The following is a 21918-nucleotide window of genomic DNA, read 5'->3' as shown; positions in this document are numbered from 1 at the left end:
AACCAAAAACCTTTACAAAAATGTTATAGATACATTAACTTATAACTTATTTAAGCATGTTGCCAAGGAAACATTTATCATTTTTATTAGGTTTAACTAGATGCACTAAAATAACTAAAACTAAACCTGAAATAAAATTAATAAAAACCGTAGATATTAGAAAATAATGATGGCAAATGGAAATAACAAAAAATGCAACACAATTTCTGAAACTTTGACTTAAATGAAAATTAAAACTCCCTGCTGTTACCACTTTTTTCCCAAGTATGAAACTTTTTTTTTTTTAATTATATCACTTTTTTTAGACAAGGTACTATGGTAATACCACAGTAAAAATGAATTAAATCTGGAAGTTTGAATAAAAAATTGAAATAGTGTTTTCTTTTGAAACTCTCCAATAATCACATAAATGTGTTATAATAATATTCTTTGTAAAAGGCTAGATCACATGTGTAAATATGATTCATGAATATGACAATCATTCAGTTGCATTACTATCTGAAACCATCAAGGTACCACAGTGAGTGGTGAAAAAGTATTTTGAATCAATACAAAAAAAAAAAAAACATAAAATACTAACAGTATTTAAGGTCTCCTCTCATAGTCATTTATATTTTGTTTTGATATTCTGTCACAGAAGTCTATAATACACTAATGGACGGTGTGAAATACTATAATGTTTTATCTTCAGGTTTGAGAGGACAATAAACTGCCACGTTTTATTTTATCCACCTTTAAGTTGTATTTTACGGTGGTTTGAAACCGGCAGACACCTTCTGCTAACAACATAATTGAGCTCTAAATGTCATTTGAACTTCAAAGGGCCTGTCTACGTTCACACCTCACATCAGCTTTTACGTTACACTCTTAACAGGAAAAGGAAAGGCCCAAATGCAGCGCTCCCTCCTCCCTCGTCTTTCTCCACGAGGACGCTCCTTTCAGTCGAGTGTCCGTGATCTGACAGCATTCACAAACATGCTGATCTGGCCCCGGCTCCTCAATGATGAGCGTCGTAAGAGACGGGGTGGGTGGCTTTCGGCAGTTATGCTCAATAGGGCTTAATGCCTCGTTCACACTTCCCCTCCCCGGTTCCAGGTGTGAGACAAAAGTGCTCTGAATGGGCCACTGGAGCGTCCCGGGACACATCTGGCCTCGGCTGTGGAGACGGGGCTCCGGGGCTCTGATCGAGGGTCTGAGTTCCTGCCGTGATCGGGCCGGTTCCTCAGGTCCTTCTTTGAGGCTGATTCATATGATTGTAGTCAATGAGGGATTACTGGATGTGTGGCAATCAAACTGATGGGATTAACTGGATCAATGACTTTCATAACAAACAAAAGAACATTAACGAGAGGCTGTATTAAAGTGATTAAACAGACATGCACAATCATTATTCAAGTGCTGATGTGACAATTGACACCTACAGACTACAGTACAGTACTGTAGAAAAAATGCAATCTGTTTACAAAAACAATAGCAAAGGTAATTAGGATTAACAAATATTCTCAAAATTGTCAACAAATTTACAGTGTATTTCATTAGAGTTTCTGTAAATTTTTAATCATGAAATTTAGCACATTTTTATTAAATAATATATCATGACTCAGAGGTCATTTTGACTTATGCAGTTGAAATATGCAATTTTAATGTTAGATTTTAAGAGTTTATTTTATTTCTAAACATATAATAATATTTTGTATTTTAGGTTGTAAAACAATTATTTTGGTTTAAAATGAGAATAATGTTTAAATAAATCTACATTTCATTTTATATTACCATCAATATTGATATATACTGGCATATAGTTGCAACTAAAACCATAACTAAAATGTTTTCATTGCTTGAAATAATATTTAAATAAAATAAACATAAAATTTAATTAAATATAAATACATAAAACTATTTAATTTTAGTAACTTGATGTATTAATTCAAACTGAAATAAAAATGGGAAAAAATGAAGGAAAAAAAACTATTAAAAAAAATCTTAATGTTAGATTTTAAGGACATTATATTTTATAAAATATATAATAATAATTTAGATAGAAAATGAGAATATATTTTAATTTAATATCTACATATTATTTTATGTCTGTATGTATGTATATGTATATGTATATGTATATGTATATGTATATGTATATGTATATACATATGTGTGTGTATACATATATACAGTATATTTACAGAACTCATTATAGTCTGAAATAAAGTAAACATTAACCTAAAATATATAACATTAACTATCTGTTAATTAAAAGCCTAATAAATAAATAAATTGCATTCAAGAAAAAGGGCTTTATTTTATATATTACTAGTTTTAATTACATTTTTTATAGACTGCTGAAATCATCAATATTCCTTTTTTTAAACCAATAAAAGCCTCTGAATAAATAAATTAATAAAGTTTACATAAATTATAGCTAAATAAGTAAATTACAGTGATTAGTTTTGCATTAGTTTAAAATAAATGTAACTGTTTATGGAGGAGTGTACTGCTAATATAATCTATATTGCTGTTTTTAAACAAATAAAAGCATCTAAAAAATTAATAATAGTTAATAAAAATGAAAATGAATAATATAGAAATAAAAACAAATTCAAAATATTAACAATATAAAAAATATAAATATACATAAATGTTTATTTTAATATGAGCATGTTGCATGTTGTAGGGACTCAATATAAGGTTAAACCCATCTAGAAATGTTGATGTAGTGTTTATTTTGTGGTGGTGTGCTGCTGGTTGTGTGTGTTCAGCCTCTGGCCCTGCAGCACCGAGAGAGAGACAATACATGAGCAGTCATTACAGAGCAGCAAACAGCCCTATTAGAGATGAAAGAGGCTCAATGAGGACAATCAAAGGCCGTCACCGCTGGGGGCCATTACTGTGAGAGACTGCCGTCTGTAGCGGCGCTTCAGGGTCCACTCACTGACGGACACCTCACAGCCCCATCACACTAGCCAGATATGCTTAACTGCTCTCATCATCACAAATGATTTGCATTAGTTTTTAAGAAATTGTAATGTTTTATTACGAGACGATAGACTAGTGAAATCATCTGCAATGCTAAATATTGAAAATAAGATAAATATAAATAAAAAGTAATGTCAATAAAACTTATTTATATATAATTTGTTTTGCATTAGTTTAAAATAAAAAATTTTATCAATGAAAAGCTTCATAAATAAATAAATTACAGTCAAGAAATATGACTAGTTTAATATGACTAATATATATATATATATATATATATATATATATATATATATATATATATATATATATATATATATATATATATATATATATATTATTAAGGGTGGATAGACCTCTGAAATGATCTAAAATAATATGTTTTTAAACAATTAAAAGCCTCTAAAATTAATTATTGTTATTAATAAAAAAAAGTATTTCATATCATATTAGTTCTGCATTAGATTTAAAGAAATTTCAGTCATTTAATAAGAGAGGATGGACTGCTGAAATAATCTATATTGCTATCTTTTAAATAAATAAATATATGTTACCAACAAAACACTATGTGACACATAACCTTAAATAAATAAATAAATACTTTAGCATCAAGCAACTCAGACACTCTTAAAAGAAAGTGTAAGAACCTTCTTATGAAGAACTATTTTTGGCTGTAAAAGGTTCTTCCGCTGCTGTATACTTCTTTAGAGAACTAAAACCATCCATGCTATGATATTACATGTTCCTCAGATGAGTGTTTTGGATTCTGGGTTCTTTAGCACCACGGTTATATTGATTATTTTTTTAAAAACAAAACATCTCTGTATGCTGCTATCAGCTCAAGAACATTATTACAGAAGAGTCTCCCTCTCTCACTGTAATCTGTGCTTTAATGATAGTGTTAGTGAGATGAGAAGTGGACCTGCCGTCTCCAACCCCTCCTGTCTGTCATCCATAAAAACAGGCTCCTGTCTGACACGCACATCAAAGTCAGGCCCCGGTTTATCACATATCAGGGCCCAGGGACAGCGGAAACGAGACGGGGACAGTCCCCTAACACTGAGCCTTACTGGAATATAGAAACCTACAATGCAATTACAGACAGATCAGTGACAGATAAGAGAGGAATGAGATCGGCCTGTTTGTTTGGCCTCTCGCTGAAAGAGATAGACAGATAGAAATGAAGATATGATGAAAGAGTGTAAACAAATTATCTGCCCTTTGAACCTTTAAATGGGTTGAAGAAGGAAGAATACATACAGACTCAACTCTCTGAATGATTTTACTCTCATTACTTGGTCGTTTGAGAAGATGAATGAACTAATTATATATTTTCTCCATTTATTTTACATTATCGCATCTTTGCAAGTTATTGAAAAGGAGCCACTTTTCATAATTTAACTATTCACAATTAAATAAAAATAATGTAATGTTAATTTTACAACATAAAACACTCCTGAATACTAAAATTCCTGTTTTCAAGCAAGAACACACACACACACACACACACACACAACCACACACACACACACACACACACACACACACACACACACACACATACACATACACAGATATAGATATGTACTACAAGGCATAATACTGACTGTTATTTTTTGTGATATTTTCATATTTTATATGGTAATGTGCTCACCACTTATAAAACAGTATCCATTTTAAACAACAAGAAACAAACAAAAAACACCTTATTTTGTTATTTTTTAAATAAATAAGTGCATAAAAATCAACCAACTCAAGAACCAAACAAATAAATAAAAAAGCAAGCAAGAAACTATCCAACACATAAATAAATAGATAGATAGATAGATAGATAGATAGATAGATAGATAGATAGATAGATAGATAGATAGATAGATAGATAGATAGATAAATAAATAAAGAACGAAAAACATTGTCATTTTTTAAATAAGCGTGTAAACCAACAAACAAGCAAAAAACAAATAAATTAAAAAAGAAACAAGCAACCAACTCAAGAACACACATAAATAAACAAATAATAAATAAATAATACAAACAAACAAAAACACTTTGTCATGTATAAATGTATAAACAAAAATTTAAATAAGCAAACAAACAACCCAAGAACAAAACAAATAAAAAATATCCGGCAAGAAACTATCCAACACAATGAACATAAATGAAAAACTAATAAATGTATTAATGAATAAATAAGTAATAAGTACATCATTTTTTAAATAAGTGTATAAACAAACAAACAAAAAAAACTGAAAAAAGAAACACGCAACCAACCAAAGAGCCAAACAAATAAAAAGCAAGCAAGAAATAAAGTAAAACATAAATAAAAAAAATTATTAAAAATAAATAAGTAAACAATAGAAACAAACAAAACACTTTGCTGTTTATAAAAAAATATATAAACAAAATTTTTAATAAATAAACAAACAACCCAAGAACAAAACAAATAAAAAAATATCAAGCAAGCAAGAAACTATCCAACACAATGAACATGAATGAATGAATGAATGGTGATAATCTTCCAGTGAACCTCTGTATGCGCAAATCTCCTCCCTTGGCGCCGTCTTTCTGTTTTTTTCTTCTTCAATGCGCCCAAAAGGGATCAAACCCTTCAGATCCTTTAGAAACAATAAAGGGACAATCTGAGGCTGTTTTATTTGCTCATCTGATAATCAAAAGTGTCTGGCAGGCTTTGATATCATGTATTCTTCAATAGTGGGCCTGATCAAGTTAATCTCAAGCAAGCCGCTGATAAACCAGATCAGCTATGCGTAATGATCCTGTTTGGGGAGGGCAACAGATCCAAGGGCCGGTAGTTATCTCCGTCAGTAGTTGGGTCTCTGTAGACTACTGTCTCCATACTCGTGTAGTGTTTCTAAAACAGCCCATTAACCTCTACCTGCCACTTCACAAGAGCCGCCTGCTTTGATACCAATACCGGCTGAAAAGGGCATAAACAAGAGCTGAATTACCCACGTTTGCAGCCACTCACAGGAACATTAAGTGTCTATGAGAGAGACATTTTCACAAAAAGACACTACTGCAGTTTTGCTCGATTGGAATCAGAGAAACTGACAAGCAAACAAACAATAAATAAACAAACGGGCTTTTCATAAATAACATTTTTTGTTCTAAAGACACTTTGAAAAAAAAAGAAATGTTTTATCTTCTGTATTGAATCAGTAAAACTAATTCTGAATGAATGAATAAATATAAATATATAGGAAATAATTTTCACATTTGACACTGAAATGTTTGAGCTTCATTTTGTTGTGTTGCAACTGACTCGTCTTAAAAAACAATAATAAAAAATATTTGGATGTCCTTTTGCAAGTTGTTGACATTTCTGTTCTAAAGAGATTATAGTAAAGGGCTTTTGAAAACATTATTTTATTGTGCTGAAATAAATACAAAAAAATTTCTTATTTTTTTCCCCAAATGTTTGAGCATCATTTTGTAGTGCTTGAACTGTAAATAAATAAATAAATGAATCCTTTTCTTATTTTACACTATGAAATATTTGAGCTTCATATGTGCTGGAACAAACAATCAATCGATCAATCAGTAAAACCTTTGCTTGTTTTACACTGAAATGTTTGAGCTTCATTTTGTGGTGTTGGAACTGTAAATGTATGAATGAACAAACAAACAAACAAACAAACAAATCCTTTTTTCAAGTAGTTGTTTTACTATTACCATTTTTACCATTACCATTTACCATTTCTGTTCTTCTGATGAGGGACTTTAAATTTGTTTTATTTTTTTATTTTTTTTGTATATGCATGCATGCATGTGTAAATAAATAAATAAATAAATGGATGTATTTTTTTATTAGCATTTCTATTCTAAAGATATTTTATAATAAAATGACTACAAAAAAGATTGAAATCTTTATTTTTTTTATTCTGCAATAAGAAAGAAAGGAATACGTTTGTAAGTCTACGGTGGATTTAGCTCCGTAGACATAATGCAATGATGCTTTTGCAGCATTTTAGTCAAATAACTAAAACTATTTAACTTTATGGATTACCAAACACGGCTCTCGATTATGAATTCCAAGCCTCTGTTTTTAACCTTGAACTTCCTCCATCACACTGTTCTAACGTGAACATATGAAATCACACACGCACACATGCACACCTCAGAGAGGAGACAGGATCAGAGATGGTTTTAGGGAGGGGATTACATCTCCAGACTTACTGGTGCCAGGAGTTAATGGGTTCACTCGAGGCCGATTGAGACGTCTTCATTACCACACTTGTGAAAACTGAAGGGGTGGAGATCAGGACGTTTCCTTTGATCCGGGGCGAAGTGAATTGTAAATGAGCTGGGATTAGTCCTATAAATACTTGAGCCCCATACTTGAGGTGTTGATCAGTGAACACAAACACACATCTGTCTCACTCAGACACGGGACTTCAGCTTCAAACTCAGCCTAAAGAAGAACTGCTTTGTGTTATACCGGATATTGGTCTTTCTTTGCTGGATTTGGACACAGCTGGTTCTCAAAGATGAAGGGGCATTTTTCCATCGAGTGGCTTTCTCAAAGCAGCCAGGCCTCGGCATCCACACTTCCCTCAAACTCTTGGGTCTCTCCCGGCCGGGACGTCCCGAGCACCTCTGGCACTGCCTCTGAGAGCCTTCCTGGCTTCTACAGCAGATGGAGACAGGAAAACATGGAGGATCAGGAGAAACGTATGGAGCCAGCACAACCGGGAAACAGTTTGTTGTGTACATCTACACAAGATACTGAGTCCAATGACAACAAGATCATCCAGCAACACACTCACGGTAAGAAACTGTTAAAATAATCCATGTTTTCATCGCTGAAGAATGTTTTAATGTAAAATACTGATCTAAAAGTACTTTTGTAATTTTATATTGTTCTTAATTTAATTATCAGTGAAATAGTATAAATTATTTAACATCTTAAATATATATATATATTTATAAAACTTTTAATTGAAGTTTTGTTTATACTATTTTACTGTTAAATTAAAAAATATTATTTTAGACCAGTATACTGGTAAGTAAAATACTGGTCTAAAATACTATTTTTAATTTGTTTAACAGTAAAATAGTATAAACAAAAATTTAACATAGTTAAAAGTTAAGTATAAAATCTAAGTTTTGCCAACAGAGGAAAAATTATGTTTTAAATATTTTAAAATAGAAGGGTTATTTAAATTTTAAATAATTATTTAAAGTAAAATACCTATTGGTATTTTATATTTATTGAATTAAAAATAGATTAATAGTAAAAATGGATTAAATAAATAAAATTACTTAACATCATACCAATAGTTAAAAAGTACTTGTTAAATACTGTTGAATAATACAATAATAAATAAAATGAACATCTGTATTAAGTATAAATCCATTTCAAGTAGTTTTTAAAAGTAATGCTTACAGCAAAATTACAGATTGCATAGGATCTATTTTATTTTACTATTTTATTATTATTATTAGTTTCAGTTGAGCAATAACCTATCCACTTAAATGCAAATTTACAATATATTTCCACTTTCTCTCTTGTGTAGCCTAGCTGTTGTATATTTGAATCTTTGTACTCATTTGTCTGTGTTTTCTGACAGCATCAGAGCCAGGTTTCAGCAGCAGCAGCAGCAGCGCGGAGGAGGAGGAGACGTCAGGGTACGAGAGCGAGGGCGGCCGCTCTCTCTCACCCGGGGCCCCTAAAGAACCGGCCCCGTCAGTGTCTCCCTCTACCGGCCGCAGACCCCGAACTGCGTTCACCGCCGAGCAGATCAACAGTCTGGAGAGAGCCTTCAAGAGGAACGCTTATCTCGGAGCCCAGGACAAAGCTGAGCTCTGCAAAACGCTGAATCTGTCTGATAAACAGGTACGAGGTCGAGTCATTGTATTTATTATTACTATTATTTTAAATGGGTTTAATAATGTGATTCAAGGCGACCGTGTGTTCGTTTTTCGTTCCTTGAAAGAGTGACGCGCAGCCACGAAGCTTCGAAATCTTCGCGAATCATTTGTTTTGATCCAGTGATTCGGAGCACGTGTAGAACTGCCGAAGTCACGTGATTTCAGAGGCTTCGTTACGTCATAACAGTTTCGAATCTTGTATTAGTATTAAAAAAAAAAAAAAAAAAAAAAATATTTGTATAATAAAAAGGAAGAGTAGTTAATATCTTATTGGACTGTTTAGCGAGTCCCTCCATAAAACATACAAAAACAACTGATAAAAAATAGAACATGACACATTATATTTAATGGAATTAGATGATTTATTAATTGCATTTCATATATTATACTTGAATAGAACATTTGCATTGGGTTAGGTTGGTTAAAGGTTTTTAATCCATGATTGGAAAGTTTTTGTCGCATTTACATAGTTTTGACCAGCAGGCGTCACTAACGTATTGCGTTTCGAGCGATTCGAAGCAGTGACTCTTTTTGCGAATCAGTTGGATCAATTGATTCAAAGATTCGAATAGGTTCGTTTCTCCCATCACTACCTTTAAATATCAGTTTCAAGATAGCACACTGACTTCTAAGAAGGCGAATGGCTTATCTTTCTTTCCCAAACGTCTGTTTTGTTGAAAAGGTTTCTTATTTAACACACCTGGCTGAGATCATCAGCACGTTAGGAGAGACATCCATGAGCTGAACTAACGAGTTGATGATCTCAGTCAGGTGTGTGTTACAGGCAAGACATGCAAAATGTGCAAAGCCGGGGGCCCCGGAACTGGAATTGGAAATCACTCTTTTAACCAAAAGAGGCTCCATCTAACTTTTATGTATTCAGTGTAAACTTATCCCATGTTTCTTTCCATTAGATCAGAAACTGGTTCCAGAACCGACGCATGAAGCTGAAACGGACCGTTCAGGACAGTCTGGCTCATGCCTGCCAGGCCAAGGTGGCCTCGCATATGATGCATTACTCCGATCTGCACAGTTTCCGTGCCTCTCCGTACACCAGCTACTATCCGGCGGTCCAGGAGACCCTGGCACCTTACAGCCCGGGATTTCACTACAGTCCTGCTACATCCGGAGGCCTGCCGACCCTGCCTGTGGAGGCCCTGTATCAGTACAGCACCCTACAGAGCCTTCCTGTCCATCCCAGCAACCCTTCCATGATGAGTCCATACCAGCCCTTTCACTCACAGTACTACAACACACAGTGAGACCAGAGACCCACAACAAAACATTCATTTCTGCCTGTTAAGCCTTGTGCTTTGTTTACATCTTTGCATTTGTGAATACAGGGTGAAGTGCAATAACAAATGTGATCTTGAATTATTATTTAAATGTTTGTAAATCTTGAGAAAGTTCTATTTCGTTCATGTCTATGTGTACAAGAGGAGTGTATAAATAAATCATTTTCTATTTGATTACACCAAGGTGTAAGGTGCTTTATTAATCCCGTAATTAATACTTTTACTCATCAAACATGGATTAAACTGATCAAAAGTTACAGTTAAGACTATAATGCTGTAGAAGAATTGAAATTTCTATTTATCAAACTGTTTTCAACAGAAGATAATAAATGTTTCTTAAAGCAACAAATCAGCATATTAGAATGATTTCTGAAGGATCATGTGACATTGAAGACTGGAGTAAAAAAATGATATTTTAAATGATATGCAAAGACAGTATTTTGAAATTGCAATAATATTTCACATTATTACTATTTTAATTTTTCATAAACATTTAAAAGTCTTACTGACTTCAAATTATGTGAAACCAAAACAAACAATATTGTACTTAAGTATAATTTTGGGGATTTTGTACAACAAATATACTGACCTAAAACTGAACACTTTTAATCTTACATCTTCAGCACTCTACTATCTATTGTTATTAAATGAATATTCAGTTACAGGGTTTCTGCAGGTTTTATGAAGTTAAATTAAGGAAAGGAATAAATAGAAGGGAACACAATACATCAATATGTTCTCTAAATCTAAATGTCTATGGAGGACACAATGAGCTGCATTAGCAACACTTTGTTTGAAAATACAGCTCCCAACACATCTGTACTTTTTAATCATTTTACAGAAACAAACAGCTGATGACTCAAATACCTCAGCTCACAGCTACTAGAATACAAAAAAATATTTTACTGTAACTTCTGATCACATTGCAAAAATTGTCTAAAGATTCTTAAATGATGCATTTAACTGTGATAAAAAAGGACATTAGTCCTGTTTTCTAATTGACCCGAATGAAGCGTTTATGAAAAAAAAAGCATAAGTTCACAGTTATGTTTAATTTCTAAGGAAACCAGACATCATATCTGCATTTTATATTTAAAGTAAATGTATTTTGATTTTAAGATAGATACACATACAAAAAGAAACCTCCAAAACTGAGGATCATTTAATGCCATGACTATGAAATGAAGACTTTCTGCGCCAACTTAAGACCTTTTAATTTGACCAGCTATTTGATAAACATTTAATTAATTTTTAACTATAATCAAATGTAAAACTACTATAAAATCATCTGCTGATAAAGTTAGTGTAAAAAAAAAAAATTAAAAAAAAAAAAAAAGAAGAAAGAAAGTTGCTTTAATACGTCTACAAAAACCTATATATTTTTCTATAATATAAATGAACCAAGAATGACGATCAGGATTCATTTCAACAGATTTCCTGCAGTATTTAGCGTCACATAAAGCTAATATGGAGAGTTTAAGCAATACGTGTCAAATGAAAGTCACAAAAAGGCAAAAACACTTAGAAAAAAAAAAATCTTTTAATGTATAAAACAGATTTTAAAAAGCCAATAATGAAACCCAAACCTCACAAAACCCAGAACCTATTCCTTAACCCAACTAAACAAAAACCATGATTACATTTCCTTACCCACAACACGTAACACCCCCCCTCCCCCATTAATTACCATGAATACAGTACGTCAACTCTAAACATTGTTATGTTAAACTACGCTTACCAAACAAATGGGGAAACATGACAAAAGCAACTGCTCTCTCAATGCTGACTGCCGTTTTCTATACAATGACAGAATCGAACATCAATGCATCTTATACAGTCTTCTGCTGGCCCTTCTTTCCAATCAGTGACTTGTGGATGTGTGGAATCACACCTGTAGGGAAAAACAAAGAAATGCCATTAAAATTAAATCCTTTTACAGCAAAGCATCATATTTAATGCAATTCACTTAAAAAAATAAAATAAATATCAGGAGTTGCAAGAGGCTCACCTCCACCAGCAATAGTAGCTTTGATAAGCGAGTCCAACTCCTCATCACCACGGATGGCCAACTGTAAATGCCTTGGAGTGATACGCTTCACTTTCAGATCCTTGGAGGCATTACCAGCCAACTCCAAAACCTGTGAATAAGACGAGCAACGTGTTTGAACGAGGTTGCATTTGCTTAACAGATGGGTTTCAGATGATTCACAGTAAGAGAAACCACAGCCAGCCAGAAATCTGCCACTACGACATTGTTTAACAAACTGTGCCAAAATAAAATCATTACCTCAGCAGTCAGGTACTCCAAGATAGCGGCGCTGTACACCGCAGCGGTAGCTCCGACACGGCCGTGGCTGGTAGTTCGGGTCTTCAGGTGCCTGTGGATACGACCTACAGGGAACTGAAACATAAAAACCAAATCAAACTCTCCGTATCACTCGGTCCAATTCAACAGCAGTCCGTTTTTTCTAATCTGGCAGAGGACTGTGTACCTGCAGACCAGCTCTTTGTGATCTGGAGACTGCTTTTGTCTTGGCTTTTCCGCTGTCCTTTCCAGCTTTTCCTCCTGCCTGCAGAAACACAAGAAAAAAGCTCATTTAAAAGTCTCATTAAAGGGGAAAAAAAAGAATAGAAATCTCTGGTGGAAGTTTTACTTAAGAAAATAGCAGTGAAACAAGATTTACTCTGAAATTGCTAGTAAATTTCACAAATAATTACAAAAACAGAAATCTGCTCCTGTGACATTAATTCAACCTTTAATGCACCTTTAATTTTATTTTTTATTTTTTGTAGAGACTTGTAGGTAATTTTTAATAATAAAGTGATTTACAAAAACGCCCAAAATGACTTCTGATACCTTTGTTTAAATGCTAAGAATACAAAAGTACAAATAAACCGAAGTAAATTCAAAATTGAGCTTATTTTTTATATTTTTCAGCGTGTCCAAACAGCATAAGCGAATTGCTTCGATGAGTTTGTCTCTTATTTCTAAACATTACGTTACTTCTATAGTCTTTTAACTTAAAGCATTCCAATATCATACCAATCCTATCAAATGCACACATGATTTTGCTTAATAATGCACCAAATTGATTTTAATCCACGGTCGGCGCTCTTTTCCAAGAACACTGCAAACCCTCAAACACCCCGAGCTTATTAAAAGCCATCACGTGCGCGGAATTAAAGCACGGCACCTTTATCATTTATACAAAACATAACCGTCCGAGCTAGGCTTCATTTTAGAAATCATACAAATAAAAACGTGCTTTACCATATCGTCAGACGAGCTTCTTCTCTTTTCGCACGAAACGGAGGGAAAACACAATGATGCCCACTTCAGCGTTTAGCGCGGTACGTTCCAGCTTAATAACCAATGAGCGAGCCGCGTCTTGGTTTGAAACGCCTGTTTCGTCCAATCACAGAGCTTTTCTATAGGTGGGTGGGTTTTTTTCTTGGTTCTCTTTTTTCCTTAGCGCACTAGTCTTGTGCGCATGCGTGCCGCCGTCATCTTTCGTTACAAAAAAAATGAAGTGTTTTTTATTTGTGATGTGATTGGGAATGTTTCGATCGCAATAAATGATCTGTAGAATAATAACTGGCATGTTATCGGGTATTCCGTTGTTCTTTTGGAAAAGCTACAATGCATAATAAATAAACTGTGTCAATGAGCACGTTTTGTCAGTTTATTTCAGGTCTCTTTCTGTTCAGCTTCCTGTTTTCAACCCCTCTAAAACTAAAAGTGACCTTGTGAGTGCCTTTCATTTTGCTTTTGCATGAGCTTATATCTGTTCATGGCGATGAGATGACCTTAGCTGTATATATATATATATATATATATATATATATATATATATATATATAGATATATATATATATGTATATTTTTTCCCTCGTTCACACGATGATGTGTTTTGTGGATTTGTCTTAAAAACTGTTAAATGCTCATAAAAGCGAGTTTATTTTACCTGGCCATGTTCTAAAAAAAAAAAAAAAAAAAAATCACCTGAACTATATGCGCATGCGCGATCGTTTGCCGCCTTTTTTTTGTTTTTGTTTCTGAAGATTGACCTGTAAATTAATGAATTACCACAACAATAACAAGAAACGTAAGTAAAACAATAGTACAGAATTAAAACCTGATTATAATATGATTAAAGCCTATGTTCCTCAATTAAAATAAGATTGCCATAGCTGTTGTCATGAAAATACCGCCCAAAAGTGACAATTCACCCATCCTCAGCTATCCAAATTTATTGGATTAATTTTGTAGTTGGATTAACTTAAAAAAGTAACTCATTTTGGCAAATTTTCCCTCTTTTTTGGCCAGTCTTTGAGTTTTTACTTCACTTTGCAGGTTAATTTTTAGGCTAACCCTATTTATTTAATTTTGGTTATGTATACATAATATATTAACCTTTTGAAAATGTATATTTTTCATAATTAAAAAATAATAAATAAAACGATAAACGTTAATCTTGAAGTAATAAAGTATCGGTTGTGCTGGCACATGAGGTCTTTTTTAATCTTGCCTATCTGTCTTTTCTTTTTATTTGTTGACAGTGGAGGGCGTAATAGTCCACATTTATTGTTTACCGTCTTGATTTATTATTTTACAGTAGGCTAGCAATATATTAATAAGCTTATTTAATTAAAAGAAAGGGACTAAAACAAAAAATCAAAAAAAAAAACAAAAACACTAAACATTTTAATTATGATGCCTATCATTAATTATTATGCCTATCAGTTATTATATATTAATATTAAAATTAAAAATATGTATATTGATTTTTTTTTATGTTTACATGGAGGTTTCCCAAAAATAGTTGAATAATAATGTTAACAAATAGATTATGCATTCTTGGATCTGTTCTCGGCTGTTGACAGACTCTGTATGTGAAACATAAAAGACATCCAGGGGCGGAGAAGTTTGTAGTATTTTGATAAATAATAATAATAATAATAATAATAATTATTATAATTATAATAATTAAATCTGTAGTATATTTCACTACTTAAACTTTTCACTTATAAAATATCATTTGTGATATAAGTGTTTTATTCCTGCATGTTTATTAAGATTCAAGAGTTGTTTTGCAGTAACACAGATATGCAAACAAAAGCAGCTACTTCTGTTAAAATTTCTCACAGCTGATTCGAGCAATAAGTGAATAATTATAGTGATTTAAAAAACCAAAACCTTGTTTTTGCTCATCTAATGATTTCATTAATTTTAAAATACAATAATTATGCTATATTATTATAGGCCCAATTATTTCTTATTTTCAGTTTATTTTTATTTTTATTGGAATGACAATATTAGGAACTGTGTTGAACAGAGGAATAATTAAAACAATTTGCAATAATTTGTACAAAAAGTCTTATTCATCCCAACCCTGGTTGTTCCAGTTACACACTTATTAGTGTATCACCTTCTACAATTAAAGAGAGAGTGATAATTATTCATGTGCGTGCTTTTCCTAATCACTTTCCCAACACACCGACCTCGGGAATTAAACCCAGACGTCACCTTTGACGTCATCCCGCACTCAAAGGCGGAAGTTCAGCAGCTGATCTACATTCAGCGTTTACGTCATAGCTCACGCTTCGAAAGCGGAAACCTGCTGATCCTGGGTCAGATTTTAAAATAAAATACGTATAAGCGTGTGCATATAAACGCTACATAAAGCCGTTATGTAAAGTATTGCTGATAATTTCCTCTGGTATGGATTTTAAAGAAGATATAATTTCATAACATTTAAAGTAGCCTATTAGTTTAATATAAAAACACCTATAACCTATAAACAGGCTACTAAGTGTTTAAAAATATATTTGTTTCACATTTATTCGTTCAAATTCACTATATTTTATATTGTTATGATATTAACATCAAATGCACGTCATATCTGTATCGATTTATTTTATTTTCTGTTTCTTTTATTGCATAGTTGCACAGGCGACACAAAACAATCAAGAAACTTACTTTGATATAGAAATGATTAGGCTATTTTTCAATTTATTTTTCTATTTTTGTTTATTTATGTTTACATACGTGTATTTTTATTCTCTTTTTATTCTTTACAGTCTCTTGTGTTGTTGTTGTCTCTGTGTGGAAGCTAAAACACATTCCTCGTATGCGCAAGCTTGGAAATAAAGCGCTTTCTGACTTCTGATTTATTATTATTTTTATTTTTGTAATGCTAATGTTTATTAGTTCTCCTTCAAAGCCTGAGCTGAGCTCCAGAAGGACAGGAAATGCCTGCACAGGAGGAGGAAACGTCTCTAACCAATGGAGCCCGAACGAACCTCCCTCGCGCTCCGAATGACAAGCGCGCAGACCTATTGGTGACCCCGCGAGCGCGCGTCGCCGGTTATTGGCTGGAGCAGGGCAGAGAGGAGCGTTTCTCTGAGGGAGAAGTTGGCTGGAGGTGCTGAAGATGGCGGATGGAGACAGCGGGAGCGAGCGCGGGGGCCTCCAGCACTTCCAGCGGGAGCAGGAGACCCAGGAGCTGGCGTCCAAGCGCCTGGACATCCAGAACAAGCGCTTCTACCTGGATGTCAAGCAGAACGCGAAGGGCCGCTTCATTAAGATAGCGGAGGTGGGCGCCGGGGGCTCCAAGAGCCGCCTCACTCTTTCCATGTCCGTGGCGGCCGAGTTCCGCGACTACTTTGGGGATTTCATCGAGCATTACGCCCAGCTGGGGCCGAGCAGCCCGGAGCAGATCGCGCAGTCGTCCGCCGGCGATGACGGAGGCCCGCGGCGGGCGCTGAAGAGCGAGTTCTTGGTACGCGAGAACCGCAAATACTACCTCGACTTGAAGGAGAACCAGCGCGGGAGGTTCCTGCGCATCCGCCAGACCGTCAACCGAGGTCCCGGCTTCAGCGTCGGCGGAGGAGGGGCCGGTCCCGGCGGCGGCGTGCAGGCCGGCCAAACCATCGCGCTGCCGGCGCAGGGCTTGATCGAGTTCCTACACCCGATCTCAAAGGGAACCCACCGACAGCGCGGGGAGCACGGGGGACTCAGTGGGGGGCTCGGGGCCGCGGGGGGCTACGGCGAGCTCCCCGAGGGCACGTCCATCATGGTGGACTCCAAGAGGTTCTTCTTCGATGTGGGCTCCAACAAGTACGGCGTGTTCCTGAGGGTCAGCGAGGTCAAGCCCAGTTACAGGAACTCCATCACCATCCCCTTCAAAGCCTGGGGGAAGTTCGGGGGAGCCTTCTGCCGCTACGCCGAGGAGATGAAGGAGATCCAGGAGAGACACCGGGATAAGATGTACGAGAGGAGAGAGGAGTCCGAGGGCGAGGATGTGGACGACGACTGACCCCAGGAGATGTGTGAAACAATAAGTGCATGAACTGAACTCAAATAGCCTACTAAAATATTCATCGGACAGAAAAATAGATCTGTGAAGTTTCTGTGTGGTGAGGGGTGGGGGGGGGTCGTCTAAGTTTGAAGCCGTGGGGTGAAAGATGTCTCGTGGGGTTTGATTTATTCCTAATGCTGCCCTGTCCTGTGAAACCAGCAAGTTTAATTGTCTTAGCTCACAATTAAACTTTTGTTGCATCAACACCAAGGCTGCTGAATTTCAAAAGCAGCACGTATAAGATAAAACCAGGCTATAAGGGTGCAAACATGTTTTTAGAGGGGGAAGTTTAGTATATACAGTATATATATATATATATATAGCGTCACTGGTCTTCATGGTGTGTTTCCTATCAAGGCAGCATGGGACTTTCTAAACGTATACCAGAAGTTTTGTTCCCAGTTTATTTTTTCCCTTTTATAGACTGATGTTCCCCAAGATGTTCCCTTTTTTGTTCTCACATCAACATGACTTTTATGGTTTGGCCAATTTGATTGAGCATTGAAAAGTTTTAAATTCAGATTTGGAGCATTTTGACCCCCTGGTTTGGAGTTTGTGTGTCTCGGCTGTTCATGGCGAGACTTTTTAAAGTCTTTATTACATGCATTATTGATGAAAATGGTTGCTTTGTGCACATCCTTCCACCGGTGCTATAAATTGATGGTGATATATTTTGGTTTTGGGGTCAACATACAAAAAGCTTAGTCTTTTTCCGACTTGGGTCCAAGTCCCCTCTGAATATTTAAGGACAGATTGCTTCAATAGATGAGTATAATAGTTAATATAAAGGACAGAGCTTCGTGGGTGAATGTTTTCACCCCGTCCCCTTTTGCATTGTCTTTTTTTTTAATTTATGTGAGATTGTTCCTTATCAGAGAATACGAAAACAAACCAGCATATTTTTGAATACACAAAGTAAAAATTATATATAAACTACAGAATTATTAAAGCTCAAGAAGCTAATTTTGTAAAAAAGAGAAATAAGCTGGGATTGGAAGACTGTCCAGTGTATTTGTTTTGTGGAAGATTAGATTAGCCTCGTGAAACGTCACCCTCCCAAGCTCCTCCCACAACCTTTTTGAGTTTACAGCCCGCACTTCATTACGTTTTCTCTTTCTACGCGATTAATATCAAACATCTTTCCGGTGGTCTCGTGCGTCCATTTCTGTGCATGCCCGTCCCGCATTTGCCTTTTTATTTAATTTATTGCTTTCTCTTGCGTAGTATCTGCAGCTATATTAATGCAAGATTTCTATTTAGCCTTTCACCAAAAATATTATAAAAATATGGTCTACTTGGTTATTTTTATAATATTTTTGAGGGAGAAAGATTGTTAACGACGTTAAACCCATTTCATCCATGCACTTTAGCAAAAACACAAAATACGATATGCTTGCATCCACGGCGAAGAATTGAACAACCTTTTTTATTAATTTTTATTTTTTTTTGGGAGCAACAGTGTTTTGTGAAGCCTCCTTTGACCTAAATGGCAGCTGTTGAAGTCATGTGTACTGCTGTGATCCTTCCTAAAACGCAACGAAAACGAATTGCATCCCATGTTATGAAATATTTTCACACACTCTTATCTGTTGGCCGCAGAATTGTTAATGGATGCCAATCTCTGCGCTCATTCTCTGTACTTCCACGATTGCAGCAGCTGTTTCTCCTCAACAGCACGCTGACTTAGCAGGCCGACTATTTTAATGCGAGAAGCATGAACAGGGTGAGCATTCCTGCCCTGGCGGCCGTGGATTCAGCTGTGCCGTTTGCTCTGTAGTGCGGCGAGGCACAAGGGCCTGATTGTTGAGTCGTTTGCACGCCACTGCAAATGTTATTACATCAGCAGACTGCATTCTCTGCACGTGATGAAGCTGTATAGTGGAGAGAAACCTGTCGTTTGACGTCGTAACATACAGCATTGAGTGTTTTCTGTGTAACCTTAAAAAACAGGCCCCGATTTGGCAGCCAAGCCTAAACGGCAATAGAAAGCGTGACACAGCAGCTGTTGGCAGGACATTCTTGCGTTTCCCCCCGCCTGCTCCCCTCCTAAGCTGCTGTTCGGGTTGCTCTGCTAAACTGAGCATTTGTAGACGGGAGGCACCATTCGGGACTCGAGGGGGGCTGAGTTGGCTTTATAACACGACTCGCTGCTCGCTTTAGGTTTTTAAGTTTTTAGTACATTGTACTTTTAGTACTGGCGTGTCTAAATCAGCAGCGTTTGTGCATTCATTTTGATTGTATGACCCATCAGTACTAATAGTGAAGTGAATGTGTCATGTGGAAAAACTGAGACTAATTGTTTCAGACATGCAAATCACAACAACAAAAAGCCATTCGAAAGCATTTTTTCTTCACTTTGAGAGATGCATTAAAACCCTCTAGGCTGCTAAACTTCAAAGTGGAGTTGAATATCGCAGCACTTTTTTCATTCGTTTAAAATACGGAATCGGGCACAAATCTCTTGCAGAACACCGGAAATGGACTTTCTTTCGATTGAACTTGCCTGTGTTTATTTCAGATGTATTATATATAAATATATATGTGAGAATATGTGCTGTAAAAGTTTGTGTTTGGTTTCCACCTTATTGTCACTAAACAGAAAAACAAAAAGGGACAGGAAGCAATACTCATCCAGAGGGATGGGATTATGAGTTCATTTCCTGTCAGGCTCTTTGCCGACTCTCACAATTGGCTGATTTGTCTTCCTGTTTCCTGAGGTTGGGATTTGTGTAAAGTTGTGTGGGGCGTCCGCATACTTTTCGAATGAACAATACCTCTGTACCACTGTACGAAAACCTCTGAAAGAATGTTCTGTTATTGCAGGTGACTCACCCGAGCTCTTAACAGCATCCATGTGTCAACTACGTTTTCCTGATCATACGCACAAGAGCAGCAATTCATAGAACAATCTTTATCGAAAGGTAGCTATTTTTCCAATATCTTATGTGTTCAGCAGAGATTTTAACGTCGGAATGCCCTCGTCTGGTTTAAACTCAGGTTCTTGGCATTCTCCGTATATATATATTTGCTCGATTCATTTTCTATCTGTTACTTGATACTGAAGTTACGGAGCTACTGCAGGACACTGTCAAGAGCTCAGGTCTCAGATACTCAAAGTATCTCCACCCATCCCATCAAGCCCCGCCCCCCACACTAGACTGCCTCTATCAGAACGGGCAGCCTTCCATTTTACCCATGGCTAAACCTTTTTTTTCTTTCGGAGATTTACAAATCTATATTTAGAAAATGCTATGTATGTTTGTAACAGAATAAAGGAAACTATAAGTGATGGAAAGCAAACTACTGGACTGGCGTTGGTTTGTTCATGTACATTGTGTTCACCAGTTTAAGAGTTATTTTTGTAGTATTTATGTAGTATTCACAGTTTTATTTCATATTTTTAATAAGATATTTTTAGTTTCTTTTTTGTAATTTTATTTAACATTTTATTATATATTATATATTACTATTTATTTTTAATTTATTTTTTATTTATTTCCAGTTAGTGATTTTAGTGTTGCCCTGGTAACATTTGTCATTTTTGTTTCATTTAGGGGTTTCATCTAATATTTATACTTTATTTTATTTCAGCTCTATTTAAATCAAGAATATTGTAATGATTTGGCTGAGTGATAACCCTATAGTCAACATAAAAATCAAACCTATTTATGTTCTTAAAGTAAATGATAAAACCATTTGTCCTTAGTCTTTTTAAAGATAAAAAGAAAGCTTTACTTCTGAAATAACATTCCTTGATTAATGTCCAGACTTTGGGTGAACACATTAATATTAACTATAGCTCTTCAGTCATTGTTTTCAGCTGGTGTTTGTCTAATGTCTTGCCAATAGTTAATGCAGTACTTCATTGCAATTTAATGTCAGCTGCTAATGTAATAATAGAAGTTACTGTTACTGCAATAAAACCAAATAACTGATTTTGGGTTACATTCTTGTTTTTGAAAGTGAAATAGACCTTCAGCCACTAAAGCCATTCCACTGTACATTATTTATTTTAAGTGAAATATCTTTTTTATTGTTAATATGCCACATAATATACTGTTCAAACATTTGGTGTCAGTAAGTCTCTTCTCAAAAATACAGTAAAAACAGTAATATTGTGAAATACTGGTACCATTTAAAATAATTGTTTTCTATTTTAATATATTTTTAAATGTTATTTATTTCTGTGATGCAAAGCTGAATTTTCAGCATCATTACTCCGGTCTTCAGTGTCACATGATCCTTCAGAAATCATTTTAATATGCTGATTTGCTGATGAAGAAATATTTATTATTATTATTATCAGTGTTGAAAACAGTTGTGCTGCTTAATATAATGTGGAAACTGATGCACTTTTGTTCAGGATTCTTCAAAAGAATAGCATCTAAATAAAACAG

General features: G+C 35.1%; 3 protein-coding genes across 3 annotated transcripts; 2 read left to right on the top strand and 1 right to left on the bottom strand.

Moving 5' to 3' along the window:
* Positions 1-7344: 7344 nt before the first annotated feature.
* On the top strand, positions 7345-10227 carry LOC109062940 (homeobox expressed in ES cells 1-like). Its single transcript, XM_042733147.1, has 3 exons — positions 7345-7761; positions 8565-8830; positions 9780-10227. The coding sequence occupies exons 1-3, from the start codon at positions 7482-7484 to the stop codon at positions 10125-10127; spliced, it is 894 nt and encodes a 297-aa protein (XP_042589081.1). The 5' UTR covers positions 7345-7481; the 3' UTR covers positions 10128-10227.
* A 1454-nt stretch (positions 10228-11681) lies between these two features.
* On the bottom strand, positions 11682-13568 carry LOC109063000 (histone H2A.Z). Its single transcript, XM_042733146.1, has 5 exons — positions 13432-13568; positions 12653-12730; positions 12448-12561; positions 12169-12298; positions 11682-12051 (listed from the first exon to the last, which is right to left on the bottom strand). The coding sequence occupies exons 1-5, from the start codon at positions 13432-13434 to the stop codon at positions 11990-11992; spliced, it is 387 nt and encodes a 128-aa protein (XP_042589080.1). The 5' UTR covers positions 13435-13568; the 3' UTR covers positions 11682-11989.
* A 2817-nt stretch (positions 13569-16385) lies between these two features.
* Positions 16386-20821, top strand: LOC109063005 (transcriptional activator protein Pur-beta-like). The gene has a single exon (XM_042733145.1). It carries the CDS (start codon positions 16595-16597, stop codon positions 17477-17479), a length of 885 nt encoding a protein of 294 aa, XP_042589079.1. The 5' UTR covers positions 16386-16594; the 3' UTR covers positions 17480-20821.
* The last annotated feature ends 1097 nt before the right edge of the window (positions 20822-21918 follow it).

This window comes from Cyprinus carpio, chromosome B10, assembly GCF_018340385.1.
Source record: "Cyprinus carpio isolate SPL01 chromosome B10, ASM1834038v1, whole genome shotgun sequence".
Taxonomy (NCBI): Eukaryota; Metazoa; Chordata; class Actinopteri; order Cypriniformes; family Cyprinidae; genus Cyprinus; species Cyprinus carpio.
The sequence above is the reverse complement of the archived record's forward strand: the minus strand, read 5'-3'. Positions and strand labels throughout refer to the sequence as shown.